This window comes from Nyctibius grandis, chromosome 32, assembly GCF_013368605.1.
Source record: "Nyctibius grandis isolate bNycGra1 chromosome 32, bNycGra1.pri, whole genome shotgun sequence".
In the NCBI taxonomy this organism is placed as follows: Eukaryota; Metazoa; Chordata; class Aves; order Nyctibiiformes; family Nyctibiidae; genus Nyctibius; species Nyctibius grandis.
In genome coordinates, this window is record NC_090689.1 from 4476963 (window position 1) to 4497079 (window position 20117).

At 51.5% G+C, this 20117-nt stretch overlaps 2 protein-coding genes across 3 annotated transcripts; both read right to left on the reverse strand.

The window, feature by feature from the left end:
* Positions 1-964: 964 nt before the first annotated feature.
* On the reverse strand, positions 965-8749 carry CRYGS (crystallin gamma S). The gene is made up of 3 exons (XM_068421174.1): positions 8729-8749; positions 3312-3554; positions 965-1237 (listed from the first exon to the last, which is right to left on the reverse strand). Exons 1-3 carry the CDS (start codon positions 8747-8749, stop codon positions 965-967), a joined length of 537 nt encoding a protein of 178 aa, XP_068277275.1.
* A 2491-nt stretch (positions 8750-11240) lies between these two features.
* TBCCD1 (TBCC domain containing 1) lies at positions 11241-19854 on the reverse strand. Of its 2 annotated transcripts, none has more exons than XM_068421159.1 (7): positions 19514-19854; positions 19279-19428; positions 17345-17711; positions 16119-16305; positions 15485-15982; positions 12320-12483; positions 11241-11726 (listed from the first exon to the last, which is right to left on the reverse strand). In XM_068421159.1, the coding sequence occupies exons 1-6, from the start codon at positions 19850-19852 to the stop codon at positions 12354-12356; spliced, it is 1671 nt and encodes a 556-aa protein (XP_068277260.1). In that variant the 5' UTR covers positions 19853-19854; the 3' UTR covers positions 11241-11726; positions 12320-12353. The 2 variants fall into 2 exon arrangements, with proteins under 2 accessions (XP_068277260.1, XP_068277261.1); XM_068421160.1 differs by lacking the exon at positions 11241-11726 and adding an exon at positions 14960-15097 and having other exon boundaries at positions 12402-12483.
* Between the last annotated feature and the right edge of the window lie 263 nt (positions 19855-20117).

Sequence of the window (20117 nt, forward strand, 5' to 3'; positions counted from 1 at the left end):
CTCAGCCCCACTTTAAGCAGCTGGCCCCCTTGTCTCACACCTACAAGGAGCATCCTGTACCTGACACACGGGGCTGCCGGGGTCCCCAGCATCCCCAAAGGAGATGGCAGCCACCTCCCTCCTGCCTGCTCTGGGATCCCTGCCTCTCACCTCCAACTTTCCCCCTGGTCCTGTTGCCCGGTGCATCACGAGGGACGTGCTCCTCCAGCAACAGGACGTCTGCTGCTTGCTCAGGCACCCCAGGGAGGGTCTCACTGCATGTGGCATGGATGCAAACCTCATCCCTTCTCCCCATCCAGCAGCAGCCCCTTCTCCCAAGCCACCACAGAGCAGCAAAATCACAGAATCACAGAATCAACCAGGTTGGAAGAGCCCTCTGGGATCATCGAGTCCAACCGTTGCCCTGACACCACCATGGCAACTAGACCATGGCACTAAGTGCCATGTCCAGTCTTGTCTTAAACACCTCCAGAGATGGTGACTCCACCACCTCCCTGGACAGCCCCTTCCAATGGCTAATGACCCTTTCAGCAACGCAGAAAGCGGGGACTCTGCAGTGGTCATGAGCCACCCACAGCCACCACCAAAAACTGGAGTCCCATGGATGAGTTTTCTTCTCAGCAAGGGTCATTAGCCATTGGAAGGGGCTGCCCAGGGAGGTGGTGGAGTCAACCATCTCTGGAGGGGTTTAAGAAAAGACTGGACATGGCACTTAGTGCCCTGGTCTAGTTGCCATGGTCGTGTCAGGGCAACGGTTGGACTTGATGAGCCCAGAGGGCTCTTCCAACCTGGTTGATTCTGTGATTCTGAGTGGTTTCACTGCTCCCCACTGGACTGGTCAAAGGATGGCTCCCCTGGGGTGGGATAACTCGCACGCCAGACCCCAGGAATAAGCAGGACAGGCTGAGCTGAGCGACTCAGTTGCTTTATTGATGCCCTCCAGCAGCCCAGTGCCCGGGCTGCCTCACTGGGCGATGCTGCGGAAGGACTGGATGGCGGGGCTCGCCGCCCCCCACTCCACCGGTTTGCGGTACTCGCCCTTGGGCAGCAGGTACTGCCTGCCCCGGTAGTTGGGATGCTCGTAGAAAATCCAGACACCTTCCAGCACTCTGCAGGCGTGGACCTCGTGCATGTGCCACTCCTCCATCACAGAAGGGCAGTCTTTGGTGGCTTCGAACATCTGCCCACCAAAATCTCCTTTCTCAAACACCTGGATGTGGCCCCGGCCTCCACTTGGCTAGAAAAAAGGGGGAGAGAAAATGGCAGAGCGCTGGAGGACCGACACGTCCCCGGCTCTGATGGTCACCAGCAGATGGGAGCAGAGCTCAGACTCAGATCAGGTTCAAACCACCCCCCCAGCACACCAGGACAGGGCTGAACAGCTCACGTCAGCCCCCAATACGCAGCGGGGTAACTTTTGACTGAGCATCACGTGCAAAGAGGGCACAAAAGCAGCGAGCCGGCGCGGAGCAGCTTCGGCTCAAACCCCCACCGCGGCCCCAGTTTCGCAGGGAGGGATCAAGCCAAGTCAGCAAGCGCTGGGCTCTCTACCCCAGGCAGCCTGCCCACCTCGGACCCTTCAGCCCCTCCACGTGAGCGTGAGGAGAGACGGACCCCCCTCCCCTGCCCGCTCCTCCGGGCAACGAGGAGTTTAATGAGCTGGTGACCCCAGCTGGGTTGTATTACAGGCGAACGCAGCGCAGGTATTTTCCTCTGTGATTTGAAGCGCTGCATTGCCTGAAGGCACCACGGCAAGTTTTTAATCTGCAGCTGCCTGGACACCATCTCCCCCCGAGCCCGCTCTCGTTGCCAGCCCCAGCCGAGCACTGCGGGGTCTCTCAGATCCATGTGCTGCTGCTGCGGCTTCTCCGGGGCACCCTGACCTGACGCCTGCGAGCGGCAGGTCCCTGGGTGACCTCGCCAAGCACAGGAGGGGAAGCCAGGCACTGGGTGGACCCGCAGGATAAGGCCTCTGCATTTCATCCTGGTGGAAGCAGCTGTGCTGCTGTTACCTCTCCCATGTGTTTTGGTTCCAGTTCAGCGCTCTGAACTGGTTGCAAACTCTCCCTGCCCAAAGGGATTTAGACCTAGCTCAAACTCAGAACGGGCTCAAAGTGGAGTTAGACCTCCAGACATGAAAGCCAAACCCCTTCTCAGCTGTGTGACCCTCTCCATGCAACGGGAATCCGTGGCTGTGCTACTCGAGTCACCAACATCTGCCCCACTGCTGGCAAAACCCCAGCGGCAGCACTCAGCATCCCAACCGCAGTCCACCCTCCATCCACGCTCCCATCCCTGCCAGTTTTAAAGGGGGCTCCTTCCCAAAGGGATCGTTCCCTCTCTTCCTTTCTCCCCTCACCCCAGCACTTCTCCAGGGTGTAAATGCTGCGCACTGTCAACTACAACCTACATCTCCTGCTGGTGGAAGAACAGGAGGTTGCCAGAGGCTGCAGGAGCATCTGCCCATCATCGGTTAGGAGGGGATGAGCACCATTCCTGTGCTGCAGCAGGGAGACACGCGTTGCCTAATACCAGGAGACACCAAGCATCCTCCAAGCATGCCCAAGGAGGGCTTCAGGCATCCCTCCCACGCCTGGTCGCTCCAGGTCTGCTCCTGGGGCTGTTCTCCCCACGCCCAGAAGGGCTTGGTGATACTGAGATTCGGTTCCCTGTATCAGGAGGCAGCCCTGGCTTGCTAGAGAGGCAAACGAACTGTCCCTCCTTCGAGCTCCTGCAAAATCTACATCCCACTGTTCCAAGCCTTGCGCCCACCATCAGATTTGGCTCAGTTGGCAGCACACCACAGAATCACAGAATCAATGAGGTTGGAAGAGCCCTCTGGGATCATCGAGTCCAACCATTGCCCTGACACCACCCTGTCAACTAGACCAGGGCACTAAGTGCCACGTCCAGTCTTTTCTTAAACCCCTCCAGAGATGGTGACTCCACCACCTCCACCAGGGGGGAAGGCAAGAGGCAAACCTCGGAGTGACCTGCCTGGACACTGAAGTCCCTAGAAGAAGATGCAGATAAAACTACGCTGCTGTTCTGATGGAAACTCACCTACAAAGCACTCAGAGGGATCTGCTTTTCCCCACTGCAGTCAGGAGTGGAAGAGATTTACCTTCTCCACTCACCAAACACCTCATCGTTCCCAGAGCAGCACTGCAGGAGCAAACCCCCTCTAGCCAACCTCTCCAAGGGAGCTCCCATGGGTCCCCAGGAAGATGGGGTCCACCCCCAAGCATGCTGAAACTCTTTAATGATAGGTGTGTAAATTAAAACGTCGCTTGGGAAGAGGTCACACTTACTATCTGGACGGCTTTGCAGGAGCCGAGGCGGTCGTTGAGGCCCATCCAGTGCTGGTAGTCAGGATACTCCCCGTGCGTCAGGACGTACATGTTCCCGGAAAAGTTTGGCCTCTCATAGGCCACCCAGGTGCCTCCATCCACGCGGATGGAGTTGCAGCGGCTCAGGTAGGTGTGAAAATCGGGGCAGTCGCTGTCGCACTCGTAACAACGGCCTAAGAAATTCTTGTCTTCATAGAAGGTGACCTGAAACACAAGCAGAGGAAGGAAAGCAGGGAGGTTCCTCATCACCCAGCGTGTGCATATGCCTGTGTCCATATTCTAGCTGCACCATGGCATGAATTATCTGAAAACAGAGCCCTCAAGACGTCAAAAAGTCATCAACATCAGGACCAACTGCATCCCAACTAAGCCTGGCAGCCGATTCACCGGTCTGGCCCCAACAATTCCAGCCACCACCAACTCCTCGCCCTTCCCAGCATCTAGTTCTGTCCCAGTCCAACCCAAAGCTCCCTTGAAGTCCCCGTCCTCTTTGCAGCAAAGCACTATTAAAACATTTCCCTCCCACCTTTTCTAGATCAGTAGTTACTAAATTACAGCCAAGGGAGCCATAAGTAGCCAACGGATTGTACATTTATACCAGCTTACCGAGTGTTTGCAGTTGGACCTTCACTGACAAGGGGGTGGTGAGGCCTCTTTCCTCCTGGGCCACGTCTTCTAGCCCTGCAATTGTTCTTGTTCCCACTCTTAATGGTCCACAGTATGCTGGACATCACACAAGTTTTACCAGTGCCAAGAAAAACTAAAGGAGACCTCCACATATGTGGTGGATAGCACAGTTCTTCGGACATCCACGGGCTGCATTTGCAGTTGTCTTCTTCTGTTTTGGTTATTTGGAGTTGTCTTTCCCAAGTGCTGCTCTACAGCCAGGCAGCTGACTGCAAAGCACTTTCCTTAGGGACACGTTTTCCCTGCTTGATCACAACCTGTTCCAAAATGATCTCGAGAGCTGGTGAGCAAATCCCATTCCTCTTGCCGAGGTATCACCAACCCAGCCAGGCCCGGAGAGGCAACGCATGCGTTCTTCAAAAAGCCCTTCATGGAAATACTGCCAAGCCCTAGACCCAGACCAGTACTTTGTGCAGCCCCAGTTTTAGATTCTTCCAGGTGACAATCATTCATGAAGAGCTGCTTTTTACAATAAGGGTTCCATCATGTCTATTTTATCTATATCCCTTGCTTGCTTATGATACTGTGATGCCAGACCATGCCAAAAATCACATGAGTTTGACACGAATCGGTCTCAGCAGCTCCCTTGCAGCTGCACCCAATCACCAGCCCATCTCCCACCTTAACAGCAGTTTGATCACTGGTGGCTTCTAGAGCCTTGCATTGAACCAACTGATGCACAAGTTGCTTGAACCAATGCCGTGCATACTCAAGGCAGCATTTCACCTTTTCCAGCCTTCCAGTACAGCACCAACCCCATATGTGCTGCCGGGTTATTTGGTAGCATCTGAGATTGCCTCAGCCAATTCACAGAATCACAGAATGTCAGGGATTGGAAGGGACCTCAAAAGATCATCTAGTCCAATCCCCTGCCGGAGCAGGATTGCCTAGATCATGTCACACAGGAACGCGTCCAGGCGGGTTTTGAATGTCTCCAGAGAAGGAGACTCCACACCCTCTCTGGGCAGCCTGTGCCAGTGTTCAGTCACCCTCACTGTAAAGAAGTTTTTCCTCATATTTATGTGGAACCTCCTGTGTTCCAGCTTGCACCCATTGCCCCTTGTCCTGTCAAGGGATGTCACTGAGAAGAGCCTGGCTCCATCCGCGTGACACTTGCCCTTTACATGTTTATAAACATTAACGAGGTCACCCCTCAGTCTCCTCTTCTCCAAGCTAAAGAGACCCAGCTCCCTCAGCCTCTCCTCAGAAGGGAGATGTTCCACCCCCTTAATCATCTTCGTGGCTCTGCGCTGGACTCTCTCTAGCAGTTCCCTGTCCTTCTTGAACTGAGGGGCCCAGAACTGGACACAATATTCCAGATGCAGCCTCACCAGGGCAGAGTAGAGGGAGAGGAGAACCTCTCTTGACCTGCTGACCACACCCTTTCTAATACACCCCAGGAGGCCATTGGCCTTCTCGGCCACAAGGGCACACTGCTGGCTCATGGTCATCCTGCTGTCCACTAGGACCCCCAGGTCCCTTTCCCCTACGCTGCTTTGCAGAGAATTTTTCTGGCCACTGTGATTTAAGCATCTAACATGCAGAATTCTGTAATCCATTTTCCCCATAGTTCTTCCATAGTTTGAGCATTAAGACACACACTCACCCTTTGCTCCTACCTGGTTGTACTTCACCACGTGCTTTGGCTACTTGTATTGATCTAACACCACTGCTGTTAAACATACTGCTCATTGTCACCGTTTCACACAGACTCAAATGGAGGACAACCCGCTTACTATTTTTTTTTCCATTCACTTTGTGTTAAAAAACAAGGTGGCCACAGATTTCCTAGAGCTGGTTGGTCAGTGTGTCACAGAATCAACCAGGTTGGAAGAGCCCTCTGGGATCATTGAGTCCAACCATTGCCCTGACACCACCATGTCAACTAGACCAGGGCACTAAGTGCCATGTCCAGGCTTTTCTTAAACCCCTCCAGAGATGGTGACTCCACCACCTCCCTGGGCAGCCCCTTCCAATGGCTAATAACCCTTTCTGAAAAGGGTCCCACCAGCCTGACCAGGCATATGGGGACTCAGAGGATTTACGTCCTTGGTCTCGTGGCCTGTTAGTAGACCGTTATTAGGATAATGTTATTTCCCTCACGTTTTCCTCTTAATTTCAAGGGACTGAGCTCCCATTACAGAGCAGTCGGCACATACAAAGCAACGTGTCCCCACATCTCTCCCTCCTGAGCAAACTCTTCCCATAGTCAGTGCAATGGAGAGTTGGCAGATCACTACCATCTTTCCAGCAAAGGTTGTAAAGGGTATGCACTAAAATCTCCAACTCCTGTTTTCCCACACTGCTCCCACTGGGCACAGTTAACCATGCTGGTCAGCCCTTACCAGCCATAACCTTGCTGTTGTCTTACAGATCCTGGTTCTGGATATTTATCCCTAGAGGTATCACCTGAAAAATCTGCCAGCATGAGCCCAGAGGCAACACTGAAAGCCCTGCTCACTGAGGTTGGGCAGTCACTCACCACCAGGAATCCTCTTCTTGAAGCCAATGGTCAAGGAAGCCACAGCAGCCCTGTAATCCCCTCCGTGGAGTGGTTGTAGTGATGCATCTCTTCATGGCTCAGCCATTACCCTTCACTGGGACAGCTGATGAGCTCTCCCCTTCTTCAACATCACCCCCAGAGCTCTGCAATCCCACTCCTGTCCTCGCAGTGAGCGTCCAGCACGGTCGATGATGAACTCTGCCCAACGTCTGTAAGACCCACAGCTCTGCTCTCTGTGCAGGCAGGCAGGCAGAGAGATGCCTCCTCCTGCCTCACAGCGGGGTGATTAGCAATGGAAAAGGGTCTCCACCATCTCTGGTCCTGGCTCCGCGTGAGCTGCCGTGATTTTGTGGCTGGCAGCCAGCAGAACCAGCTCCTCTTGCGATGCCCCATTCATTTGTAACAGAAAAGAAAAGCTCTTTTGATGTTCCTTCCCCACACAGCTAACTTCAGTTTGGCAAAGCTACCTGGGTGTTCCTAGGAGGATATTTTCCCTGTACTTATAAAGCCACAAAGCCAAAGAAATCGAAGAGCACATTAAGGGTATAGACATTCCCACAGAACAAGTGAACAACCAAAACTGTCATTCGTTGTTTTATTCTTAGCCCATTTTTAGGAAGACTTCAGGAGAGGGCTCCTGCCCACCCATTCTCCACCACAGCTCTTTGCACACACCCTCAATTCCTTTCAGACCTTCACGCTCAGCGCTTCTCAGCCTTCCTCCAATGATTCAGGCACAAACAGAGCAGACGGACGTTTTTCACCCCCAGGATAACAACAGGTGAAGGACAGATTCCAATTCCAGATTTGTCGGTTCATTCCAGTCGCCTGTTACTCTGACACAAAGCGTCGTCCTTCAGTAAAGCCACCAAGTTGCTCTGCTCACAGCCCAAACTTTGCTTTTGGGGGCTTACCTGGCAGATAACAGATTTGCCAGAGCAGACCTTCCTTACGGGACTGTAAAACTCTTACTCTCTTGGCCACCTCATAGCAGTTATCACATTTCTTCCCAACAGCAGCTCTGCTAGAAGGAAACTAGTGAGCAGCAACAACCAGTAGCACTCGCTGCGTTCTAAGCAAGCAGCACAGGGGCAGTGACCCCTTTCTAGGGCAGAACGCACGCTTAGGTTGTGGGAAATAGCATTTAATGATCTCTTTTTATCTCTGTGCTAGGCAAGGGCATGGCACAGAGAAAAGATTTGCTCAGAAATAGCCAAATCGCTTTGAGCCAAGATCACAGATGAAAGGTGTGGAGAAGCAGAGCCTGAATCCAGATCTTCCATAGCATCGGCCAGGGCCTACAAACCCACGATGCTTCTGCACCCTCTGCCCCCTTGGGTCTCACAGCCTCCACATGTTACAAGGAATGTAACCCCAAAGCCAAACTCATGCAATGGAAAGATGTGTGTCCACAGCCTTGTAACAGTTGTGTAACATTTCACAGGAGAAACTGGCCACTAGCCCACAGTTCTCGCCCTCCTTTCCCAGCTGTTTATCCCTGCCCAGTCCCAACCCTACAACAAGGTCTGCGTGACCAACCAGCTCAGCTCTGCTAACTTCAAGACTGAAGAGCACAGCATTAGAGCTGGATCCCCATCTGATGCACATCACTCTAGCTGAAGTTGAAGATCTTTCTGATCTATCTCCTTCTCCAGTTTAAATTCACCTCTGCCAATTCCACCAAATCACATCTCTCAGGGAATGCTATGGTCACCATCCAGGCGTCCTTCTGTCGCAGCACTCCCTTTGCTCCACCGTGGAAGGGGGATGTGGTGGCTGCCACTGGCGCTGGGACTCAGGTCCTCCCAAGGAAGCCTTCCACGAGACTCTGCTCTGCGAATGCAGCTCGTCACGCTCGCTGCTGGCACAGCAGCCTCCGCTGTCGATTTACAAGGCATCAGGTCCTGGTGCATTTTAAAATATCCCCTCACCAGTCCCTGTGTTCGACTCCATCCTCTGGCAGAGCCACACCTAGAGGAAACAGCCAAGACCTGGGAAAAGACTAGGGAGGGCTCAGCTCCAGCTCCCCTCCATTCGAGGAGGGATTTCAAGCACCTCCTCTTGCTGACAGACCGACAGAGCAGGAAGCTGGCAGTAGAACAAAGAAACGCCAAGTTTCTCCACAACTTACCCCAGATAAATTCTCTACTCCTAGGCACAATCACAAATAATTTGCAAATAAACATACCTTGGTTCCAGCTCCGGACATTTTCCGTTCCAGCCACGCTCCCCAGTGCTGGAGGAACGTCAGAAGCTGTTACAAACAGCCAGGATTCCAGTCATCCTTTTTATAACGGGCTTGTTTTAAACCAGACAGCCGCTTTGTCATGAGAATAGAATCCAAAAATTGAGTCAGTGATTCCGAGGCTATAGGCGCTTTCCAGAAAAGCAAACAGGATTACGGAATAAAGAAAGGCTTCGCCATCCTCCCTTTGTCACCGTTTGCTGAGTCAGGGCACCAAAATTCTGCCAAACGCACTCAAAACGCACAGCCCCCTGCCAAGTCCTGGAGGACGAGGGGCAATTTGGCTGCTCTCTCTCCCTTTCAAGCATGTTAAACAAGAAGGCATCCTCACCAGCTCTAAAACGCCCGTCCTCATTTGTAAGGAAGAGACACAGTATTTATCAGAGAACGTCCCCATGCAGCGAAGGATGCAGCTAGGAAATGGTTGACACGTGCTCAGGGCAGACACCACAGGCTGGCAAAGAGGAGCCTCTGCTTCCAAAGCTCACAATGGAACACCCGTGGCAGCAAAGAGGCTGCGTGTTTTTACAGCACAACTTCAGCTTGAGCTATACCACAGAATCACAGAATCAATGAGGCTGGAAGAGCCCTCTGGGATTATCGAGTCCAACCATTGCCCTGACACCACCATGGCAACTAGACCAGGGCACTAAGTGCCATGTCCAGTCTTTTCTTAAACCCCTCCAGAGATGGCGACTCCACCACCTCCCTGGGCAGCCCCTTCCAATGGCTAATGACCCTTGCTGAGAAGAAATGCTTCCTAATGTCCAACCTGAACCTCCCCTAACGAAGCTTGAGGCTGTGTCCTCTTGTCCTATCGCTGGTTGCCTGGGAGAAGAGGCCGACTCCCACTGCGCTACAACCTCCCTTCAGGTAGTTGTAGACTGCACTAAGGTCACCTCTGAGCCTCCTCTTCTCCAGGCTAAACACCCCCAGCTCCCTCAGCCGTTCCTCGTAGGTCAGACCCTCCAGACCCTTCACCAGCTTGGTCGCCCTCCTCTGGACTCGCTCCAACACCTCAACATCTTTCTTGAAGTGCGGGGCCCAGAACTGGACACAGGATTCAAATCAGGGGAAAGCACCTATTTCTAGATGGCTGCAAGAAAGCGCAGCCACCTCTGCCCATGTGCAGGCCAGTGCTGTGTGGCTGAGGGATCGCTCCAATGGTGCCTGACAGAGGAAAAGAAATATGCCTGGCCGCACACCCCCAAAGTGAGTGACTCCACACAGCAAATGGTAAAGAACGGCGCCCAAATTTCTGACAAAATCTGCCAATGTCACCAATTCAACTCAAAACTCCTACACCACTGTGGGCAGTTTGAGCAAAAGAGTTTTTCTTCCAGCCCCGCTCCGGCCCGCTGAGCAGGGCGGGTGAGGATTGCCGGCTTACGGACACCCAGACCCCCCCACCAGAGCATCATGAAAAACCACCTCTGCAGCCATTCACTGCACCAGCCCCCAGGCTTAGCAGAACAAAGGGACACGGATCTGGCCCAGCAGCGTCCAATCTGTCAGGACAAGCAGTCTCACGACAGCAGCTCTGCTCAGTGCAGTCAGACATGACAGCCCCAGACACACGCTCAGCAGCACCTCAGCCTCCTTCTGTTTAGGTGTCTTGAATCATCTAGTGCTGCTCCTTACAGCTCTTACTGCTAGAAAGCTGCGAGGCCCCTCACATTTTTTAACTCAAATGCTGTCTGAGGAAGATCAGAGTCCAACCACAATCCAGATCCTATCGAAAGGCAACTCAGTAGGTTCACTAGGACATCTCAAAGCTCCGCTGCACTCACTCTGCACACATACCCCCTTTCAAAGTCGGTTAAATATAATAAACTCCTCTTGCATTGCACCACCTGCCTCCCCAGGAGCCACGAGAGACCACCAGAAAAATTCTAGCATCACAACAGCTGGATACACCACAGAACTAACCGCCCCTGCCTTCCCCTCGCACTCAGGTTGGACAGCTCTTCACAGGATGCGTTCCTGTGTAACCTGCCCTAGACTGGTCCTGCTCTGGCAGGGGGTTGGACTCGATGATCTCCAGAGGTCCCTTCCAACCCCTATGATTCTATGATTCACAAGGCACACACAGCTGCTACATTCAGCCACCCACGCGACGCCTCTGCCTGTTCTGCCCAGCTTATTGAGGTGCTCAGCTATGAGCACGCCTGCCCAGGACAGGTTCCACTAGGGCATGAGAATGGTACTCATTCAAGTCGATACTTTTTGCAAGAAATATTAAAGGTAGGAAACAGCGTTTGTATCAAAATGCTGTGCTAGGGCAGCCTTCAACTCCACGGCTGTTAATAATTAGCACTTCTGAGCTGATCAGTTCACATCTCATCAAGCAGTGAAGATGTTGTGTCCCTCTAACACCCACTGTACAGGTAAAACCCTTTCCCTAGGACACGTGCCAGGCTTATCTGAGAACTCTGGTTTATTGACATTTGTCAAGACAATGCAAAAGTAAAAGAAAGCTAATTCCATAAAAACACATTGCTTAAGTGCCATCTTCATCTAAAAAAATAGCCATTGAATTTCATTCATTAAAAAAAAATCAAACATTCCTCGTTCACATTTATAAAAACCAGTGCAGCTGGCTCGTACCATAAAGGTGTAAGCAATGGCCTGCGTCCATCTCTGCACCAGGAAGGGCTCCTTTGCTGGATACTCGCACACCACGGACGCTAACCATGACACCCTCCCCACTAAAGGCGTACTTCATCACCCTCTAGTGCCATGCACTTTCTCAATTAGCAACAGAATAGTTACAGCACGTCCTGGGAAAGTGGCAGCGATCAGAAATCCTAAAGCAGACAGACAGACAGTCCAATGCACACCGAGGCTGGGCGCCAGGTCCACATCAAGTGTGTTCAGTCAGGATGGCCGCGAAGTCTTAATGAGAACTGTTTTCAGTCTAGCGCTGCCTGTTCCCAGAATTCTGTAACAAAACAGAGGAGCAAATTTTACTCCCAACACCAGCAAAGAAAAAGCAACTCAAAGACTAAAGGAAAGGAAAAAAAAACCACAACTTTCTAATGGCTTGAAACATGCAGTGGCAGAAAAATAGAGTAAAGGCTTCTCTCTGGCTCCTAAATCTGCTTGGGAACAGAAAGACACTATGAAGTAAGAATTATTTGAAGTCTCACTTGATTCTCTTAAGCACAAAGTGAGACAGGTAAAAATGGGCATTAATACACACAGCCTCTTTGAACGGGCAGCTGTTCAAATAAGTTTTTCCATCAGATTACGTACAACACACCTATCTGCCGTTACAGACGCACACAGACGTCCCCAACAAATCAAACAGAACGCCGGCAGAGAGCGAGGGAGGTGCTGAGTACACAGGGAACAGATTCACATTGAAGAGAGGTTTTGACTGCAAAATAAGAACTAAAACCAAATGCAAGGCTCTCGGGAGAATGTCCACTTGAACAGCCTCCTACTTCTTCCACGTCTCCCTAGGTGAGACAATTCTTCTAGGACAATTCTTCTAGACAGAGAAGAATCAAGAGAAACGTGCCCTCTACTCACCCTTCCTTTCCTTTTGCTGTCCAGGAACACGACGCTATCCTGCTGCCTGCTTGGAGCCCACTGCAGGAGGGACAAGGCTATCCAGCTGCTGACGGTTCCCTGTCTGAACCAGCCATTTGTAGAATTTGTTTTCTACCAGCATCTGGAACTGTTTCCTCTGATCCCTGAAACCAAAAGATCAGCAGGGAAGTATATACAGATCACGTTTATTTATAGTATTATACTTCTAAACCTCACCTTCACTACCAAAACAAGCTTCCATATAGACCAGCTAAGAGCTGGGCTTGGTTCATGAACTGTCTGTACCAGGAAGAGAAGGTTTTTACCAAGTAAATATGACTATAATGAACCCCAAAAGCAGAACTCATCACGCAGACTTCCCCACTCCACCAGCACAGCAACCCTGCTCCACAGGGCTTCCCCTGCTTTACTCTTAGAGCACAGATTAAAAACTGTCTGAAAAGGGAGAAAAAGCAGATTAGTAATGAGGGCTGAAGCACTGAAGACACAAAATTCCGTTCTGACAGCATCTGAAGGAGAGGGGATGGAGATCAGGAAACAAACGTGCATATAAACAACATTCCTCAAATAATTCCCATTACTGGTAAATAATTTTGGGGGTGTTTTTGGTAAGACCAGCAATAAGAGGGTATATCACTTAGCTCAGGCTGCCTCTGGCACTGGTCAGATGTCCAAGAGCTGTGCAGTATTTCTCCCCAACAGCATCCCAGCCACCTGGGATCAGCTCAGCTCCACAAGTTCTTAAGCCAAAGGTGGCACAAATAGTGAGTAACTCCTGACAAGACTTTTTTTTCTACAAGCTTATGCAATTCCTTTCGGAACCCATGTAAAACATGAACATTTTCAATAATCTGTGGAGATTTTCTGTGCTTTTGCTTTGAACCCATTCCTAATTTGATGTGCTGACCCCACCCTGTACTGGGAAAAGCAGCAAACCAGCTCTATTCAGTTCTGTACCGCTCAGCTTCAGAGAAGCCCACTGTACCCAGACCCTTTTTTCAACTTAAAGACTCCTTTTTTGTCCTACCACTTCCATTTGAGACGTTCACTGACACATGCTCCCCAGAAAGCAGGGGTCTAGGATGGAAACTAACCTAAATTCTGTGAACACAAAGGCACTCACTCCTTTCTTCTCTTAGGGTTTTATCTTCTCCAAGTGCTTTTTATATACCTTGATCTGCTGCTGACCCTGAAAGACTTTCTGTCTGATACGCTCAGAAAATGAATAAACAGGATTTTATGCTTTTGCAAGTTGCTCCTCAAGCTGTCTTACTGGTCCTGTCTTACGGGGTTTTTACTTACAGCCTGGCAGGATTTACATTCTTTTTTTTTGCCCCACTTTCCTCATCCAGACAACTTCAACTTCTTGAAAGATGTCTTCTTATTTCTAACATTCCCTTTCACCTCCCTGTTCAGGCATGGCAGCTTTTTTCCTTCTACAAGTCTGATATCCTGTTTGCTCTAAGCTTCCTAGTCGTCTCTCTAGTTGTTTCCCTGCCTGCAGGAGACAAGAGACATTTTACACTCTCAGCTGCCCGGTTTCTTTTCAGCAAGCTTCTAAACTGGGCACAGTTTTCCCCCTTTAAGGAAATAAGCCACGCCAGTAGTGAGCTCTTGCCTCCTGTGACTGCTGTAGAGGATGTTAAATCTAAGCACATCATCCATATTACCTCACGTTTCTTTAACAGCAGGATTTTGACAGGCCAAACACCTTCACAAAACCCTGGGGTGAGAAGCAGCAGCCCTGGGAAGAAAATGGCTGGAAGGGGAAAAAACACCTTAGATGAGGTCGACAGACACAACAAATGACTCTAGTCATTACATCTGAAGTTATAACTTCCCTCTCTGCTGCCCTTGAAGGCTCAGTGCTGCAAGTTTTGAAGGTTTTTGCACCTCTGTCCTCACTCTCTCCCAGTCTAGAGCTCTTTCAGACTGCAGGCTCCTCCACACCCAGCACAGAGGCACCTGGATTTTAGCAAGGAACAAGGGAAGCAGAGGGACCTCCTCCAAAACAACGAACGATCAAATGGACTAGAACTCCTCAGCGTGGTACGAGGGGAAGTGTTGACAGTTTGACCCAAGAGAAGGTTTTCATACTGTGTGAAGAATATCTTTCAGGATAAAGCCCTATGAGATCACTGCTTCCACGCCCATTACAAGTCATCAACTGAGCACAGAACACAAAGAAAATCCATACAGCTCAAGTAGAGCTGAGGGAACAAAACTTGCTCTCATCTCTTCAAGCCTTTACAGTTGAATATCTGGGTTCTGTATTTGCAAGGGAAGCCAGGTCCTTCGGGTTGCTGCACCAGAAGGGTTCACAAAAAGATAAAAAGCAGCTAAACTGAAGCAGGCAGAGATTTGTACCCTTGCCCCATCTGGCTGGCTGCAGGAGAAACCACACTGACAAAGGAAGCAAGCGGAGCTTTTTCACAACTCCACAAGAAGTGCTGAGAAAGCAAACAGACACCATCAGTACGTCAGATGGGCTGGGACAGGCCGAGCTAGTGCAGCAAAAGCTGGGCAGAGGATTCGATGTGATCTGCTAAAGAGGACTTTAAAAGCTACTGTCCACGAGGTGATCTGCTGTAATGGTCCACATGCACATTCTTAGCTCACCTCAACAACAGATGGAACAGTAACTTAAAGCTTCAATCTCAATGTAAAGGCTGGGCTAAGAGTGACCACCAGTCAGCTGCAGGCCAGTAATTAGTCGAGCTGTTGTTCAGGGTAGGCACCCAGATCTCCCCCACGACACTGGAAGCAGAACAGAGACAGCAGAGAGACAGTGCCCAGCGTGAGGCAAGTCGTAAACTCTTCGTGCCCGGGTGGATCCCTCACCTCAGCCCTCAGCAGGATCTTTTCCTCGAGTCTCACAAGCTAGGAAAATGCAGTCATGACAAAGCACCTCCTTCAGAGTTATGACTGCAAACGTTATTCTCCTCACTATAACACCACCAAAGACCAGGATCCCAAGATTGCTAATTACTAACACTCCAGAAACGGCACACAAGCCAAGGCTCACGCAAACCAACCCATTAATAAAGCATTTTTTGTTGAACCACATCAAATAAATCTTCCATTTGTACGTCTGAGCGGAGCTGCAAGGCAGCTCACACGTTCCTGTTGGGCTGCAGCACTCACTTGGTCAGGCCTGCCTCCTTCACAGTTCTCTGCCAGACCTCTACCTTCTGCTCTCGCTGACTCAGCACCTTCTGATAGGCGTGGGGAAGCCCACCCGGCGTCTCCATGGTGTCTCCTTCCATCTCGAAAGGAATCACGAAGGTGTAGAAGTCCGAGGGCGGCAAGAGGCGGAAGACACTCGTGTCGCCGCTCTCCTTGCCCACCAGCATGGGGCTGTCCCAGTAGTTTGGCAGAGTAGCCAAGCCCACCTGAGCCATGTGGTCTTCAAGCATGGGATAATGGGTGTGGAAAGGGGCAAAGCTGACTGCTCGGTTCCCTGAGAGGATGAGAGGCTGGGTAGGTGTGAGAATGTAAAAAGTACAGCCAGCGGTGGAAGAAAGGGCCAAACGATGGCAAACCACAATGACCTTGACGTTGTCACAGCTGTGGACGTGAACAGACGCCTCCACAGGGCCAAGGACAAAAGTGCTGTTCCGGCACTTCTCGATGGTCACGGATCTGCGAAAGAACAAGCGAGCGAGGACACAGTGAGCAGGAAAGAGCAAAACCAGGACTTTTTCACTGAAAGAACTCAGCACTTGAACAAACTTGCTGCAAAGTCATCTAGCTGTGTCCCAGAAGAACAAAAACTCACCGGAGGGGAGAGAGGAGATAAATGAACGACTCGTTGCAGCGATGGATTCTTATGTGAGCCCCCACCAGGGTGTTCGAGCTCTTGGCGAGCGTCTGCTTGTACACCTGGCTCATTATCACCATGGGGAACACCTCGGGCAGCACAAGAGCATTGCAGGCAATCTTTGCTCTCCTGGTTGTTCCTTCAACTGTGAATAAAGTTCATTAATGCATTTAAAATTAAAAATAAAAAAAAAGGCACAAAAAGGCTACACATGATTCCTACAGAGACACAGACATGATGGTTCACTGTCCACATCACTCAGCAATCCCTCAAGAAAATAACCAGCCCAAAACTTCAAGGGTGGTACCATCAAACTGCACCACTTCACGCACCAGTCATACCATCCGCCGATGCCTACTGGGCACCCCAGCAGTACGTAGCGGTCAGAAGCTCCAGAAGTCAGGGCACACTCAAAGATCAAAACCACTTCAAGAACTCCACGATCCTCAGGGGTCCCTTCCAACTCGAGATATTCTGATTCTATGATTATTCAGGGGCAGCCAAAGCCTCCCACAAGCTACAGACAGCCCTGACCTAGGCATCTCCACTTCCAGAAGCCTGCTCTTGAACACAAGACTTAGCCTTGCAGATCCTTAGGGCTAGTTTTATGTGGCAAGCAGGAACTGTAGGTTTATACAACAGTGAAATGCTCCCTCTACAGTACAATCCTTGAGCAACCACACTGTCCTACCCAACACACTGTGACTCCTACGATTGTGCAGTCAGAGGAAACAAAACATGCATCTGGATTTTTGTCTCCTAAGGTGGAAGGTGCCTTGGCTCCGCTGCCACGTCCCTGCAGGCGAGGGGCTGCGATTCAAGGCAAAGAAACCCAGACCAGTCCTCAGCTTTGCCACAAACACCTCACATTATCTATTCTGTGTGTCCAGCTGTACTTGAATAATGAGGACAGCGATACCAACCTCACTCAGAGGAGCCTTTGAAAATAAACTCATTAAATTTGCTCACAGAAGTGCTCCAAGGACCAGAAAAATACAAGACAGATGTCACGCAGCACCCTCTAGTCCCCCAGACTCACCTCTAAGCCATCACTTTCCCCATCTCCACTGACAGCAGGAGGCAAAGGAGGCAACCCCCCCACCACCACTCCCAGATCCCCAGTCAGCAAGAGAAGCTGAGACTGGAAAGTTATTTCTAAAAATAAAAGCATTGCCTGTAGCTACCTTGCTGTGCCCACGCGAGTTTCCTCCCAGACTTGAGGCAGGCAGTCCTGCCAAAAGGGTTTGTCGTCAGGCAAGAGCGCAGCCAGCTCTCCAGCTTGGGGAAAGAGAAGGTTCTGGAGACCTTTGAGTAGCCATTCAGCCCGTGACAGGGCTGCCAGAGGGCAAGCTTGTGCAGAGGATGGACCGTCCTGGATTTGTTCACCGTCCCTTCAATAAGGAAGCTGAGGGCACAGATGGCTTCATAGGACACCAAGCTACTGTGGGTGGAATGGGAGGAGGCGGTGAGCTGCTCCGGCTCCAGCAGCAGTTCCAGCATATCTGAGAGGTGGCTCTGCACGAAAGCACGGTGGTCCTGATCGTTCCAGTTCTTAGTGGGCAGAAAAAAAACAGAAGAACAAGGTGAGTTCTCACAGAGCTGACAAGCTCCACTGGCAGTATACAATGCATCCTCGCTTATACTCGTTCTAAAAGAGGGAAAGCAAGTCAGACAAGGTGCTCTCCTCCTCACTGCTGAGGTGCTCTCCTCCTCACTGCTCCCTTTGCTCTTCCAAAACACAGAATTGAAACTGGACTCATCAGCAACTTCCCCCCCAAAAAAGAGAAAACCATTTTATTCTACCTCCAAGTACCAAATATTTCACTCTAGAAAGCACAAAGTCTCTCCTATGATCCTGCCCACACAAATTCAGCCCGCTGCTGCTGGCAAGGGAAGGTAGGAAACAAATCAATAACTGACAGGCAAGGTCTTGCAACTGCTCTGTTGGAAAATCGCTGCATCTGTTCCAGACCTTCAGCTATGATTAAGTGCCGCCTTCCGAGGCGCTGCGGGGGAAAAAGCAGAGGGTCATTTCTTCACAGCAAGCTGACCAATAAAGCAAACGACCTCTGAAAGAATCATTAGTTCAAATTCCAAAAAAAAAAAAAAGCAGGAGACTAGAATTATGGCAGACATTAATAAAGACAGCCTTCGCTGGCCTGCAAACTGCACAACAAGCAACACAGGGCTGTGATTACACGTCAGCCTCACCACCCCTGAGGGCTGTAGCCAAAAGGGTGTAAGAAGCAGCTGTGAGTGTCTTGTGCAGTGGCTGGAGATCCCTGCCTTAAGCATAAAACCCCTGTCCAGAGTTTTATGTAACAGCTACAGCTAAGAGAAAACATCAGCTTTTAAATAGCACTGGATGCTCCACAGCCACCCAACTCACAGCCCTGTATCTCTGTTCCTCTCACATCTATTTTCATTTGTTCAATCTTTCAGTATAAAGTTACCCAGTCCCTATTTTTAATTATTTCAGCTCGTCCCAAGCTACATTTCACCAGCTCACAGCACCACAGTCATGACAGAAACCCACTGAGCTTTGCAGCTGGCCTTTATAATGAATCTGTAATTCACTCTCAAATACAGAGCTGCCCACAAGCTGCACCCGATACCCAACTCACTTCTTTCAAAATATTTGACAGCATTTTAAAAGGAAACATTAGCATTTCCACGCGGTTGATCTACAGCTGACCAACCAACTCCCCTCTCTGAAATATAACTTAATGCTAGGGACCATTCTGGGATCCTAATACTCTACAGGGGATCACGGGAAAGCAGCCTGCAACACAAGAAAAGCTTCCCATTTGGCTAACGGAAAAGCAAAGAGGCCGTTGCTTCTTAAACGGACACTTGCCAAGGCTCTGTGAGAACTTTCACAGTTGGTCTCAGGCTCTAGGAAATTCCCAAGGGCAGAATTCTCTGCTGGTAAAGCTGCAGAGAATACACCAACTTCATTTCATTTACCACTGAGTGAAGCATCTCCAAGTCGACTCTAGCCTAGACTTTACCGCAGGCAGGGTGACACCCTCCCAGGCCCAAACCAGCCGCTTCCCAACCCACCTCAAGGCAGGACTTTGCAGTTCCCCACACAGCAGAATCCTACGGCCACACATACCTTATTCTCGCTGGAGGGTTTCCCAGTCATGCTGGGAGACTTGGCCCTGGGGCTGGGCCATTCCTCTCCGATCAGAGACCTTCGCAAGGAGACTTTGTTCAGCTGCTGGACATAGAGGAAGAGCAGGAACTGCAGAGTGTCTACCGACAGCTAGGCCGAGAGGGGAGAAAAAGAGGCATTAGGGTGGGCTGGGCTCTCCCCACCCCGCCCGCCCGGCCCGGGATGGGGCTCCTGCCTTGCTCCGCTCCCGCTCCAGCTCGTCGGCGCTCGCACAGGCCGCCTCGGCCTCGGCCCACTCGAGGCGGCGCGGCGGGTCGTGCCGGAGGAGGCTGTGGAAGAGCTCGAAGTAGAGCCAGGCCAGGCCGCGGCCCAGCTGCAGCTTCCCGCAGGCGATGTGCCGCCAGCGGGGCCACGACAGGCGCGGGAAGCAGCCCTCGGCCGCCCGCGCCCGGGCGTACGCCGCCATCTTCCGCAGGTAGTGCGGGCCGAGGCGGGCGGGCGGCGGGACGGGCAGGGCCCCCACCAGGAACGGCTCCATCTTCACCCACAGCCGCACCGGGGCCGCCGCCTCCATGGCGGCCGCCGCCCGCTTCCGGTGCCCGCCGAGGCGCCACGCAGAGCGCCGCCCGCGCGGACCAACGAGACGGCCCTTCCCTCACCCCGTGGAGGACTCCGCCTGGGCTGCGCAGGCCCGCCCCCTCCCCGAGGAGCCGGTTTCGATTGGTTGCTCGAACAAGAGCGGAGGCGGGAATAAACGACGCGCCCTCTGATTGGCTGCCGCTGGGGGAAGGCATATTTCCTGTGGCCTGGCGCGGCGATAGGGCAAGGGGCCGCGTGAC

What these genes read in the sequence shown, in the direction of transcription:
- CRYGS (XM_068421174.1), bottom strand. Translation starts at nt 8,749, where the DNA reads ATGTCCGGAGCTGGAACCAAG. An exon ending in TGTCCGGAGCTGGAACCAAG is followed by an intron (nt 3,555 to 8,728) that starts GTATGTTTATTT and finishes CTTGTGTTTCAG; the next exon opens with GTCACCTTCTATGAAGACAA. An exon ending in CCTGCAAAGCCGTCCAGATA is followed by an intron (nt 1,238 to 3,311) that starts GTAAGTGTGACC and finishes CCTTTTTTCTAG; the next exon opens with CCAAGTGGAGGCCGGGGCCA.
- TBCCD1 (XM_068421159.1), bottom strand. Translation starts at nt 19,852, where the DNA reads ATGGAGGCGGCGGCCCCGGTGCGGCTGTGGGTGAAGATGGAGCCGTTC. An exon ending in TATCTCCTCTCTCCCCTCCG is followed by an intron (nt 15,983 to 16,118) that starts GTGAGTTTTTGT and finishes GTTCTTTCGCAG; the next exon opens with ATCCGTGACCATCGAGAAGT. An exon ending in AAGGAGGCAGGCCTGACCAA is followed by an intron (nt 12,484 to 15,484) that starts GTGAGTGCTGCA and finishes TTTTGGTTTCAG; the next exon opens with GGATCAGAGGAAACAGTTCC.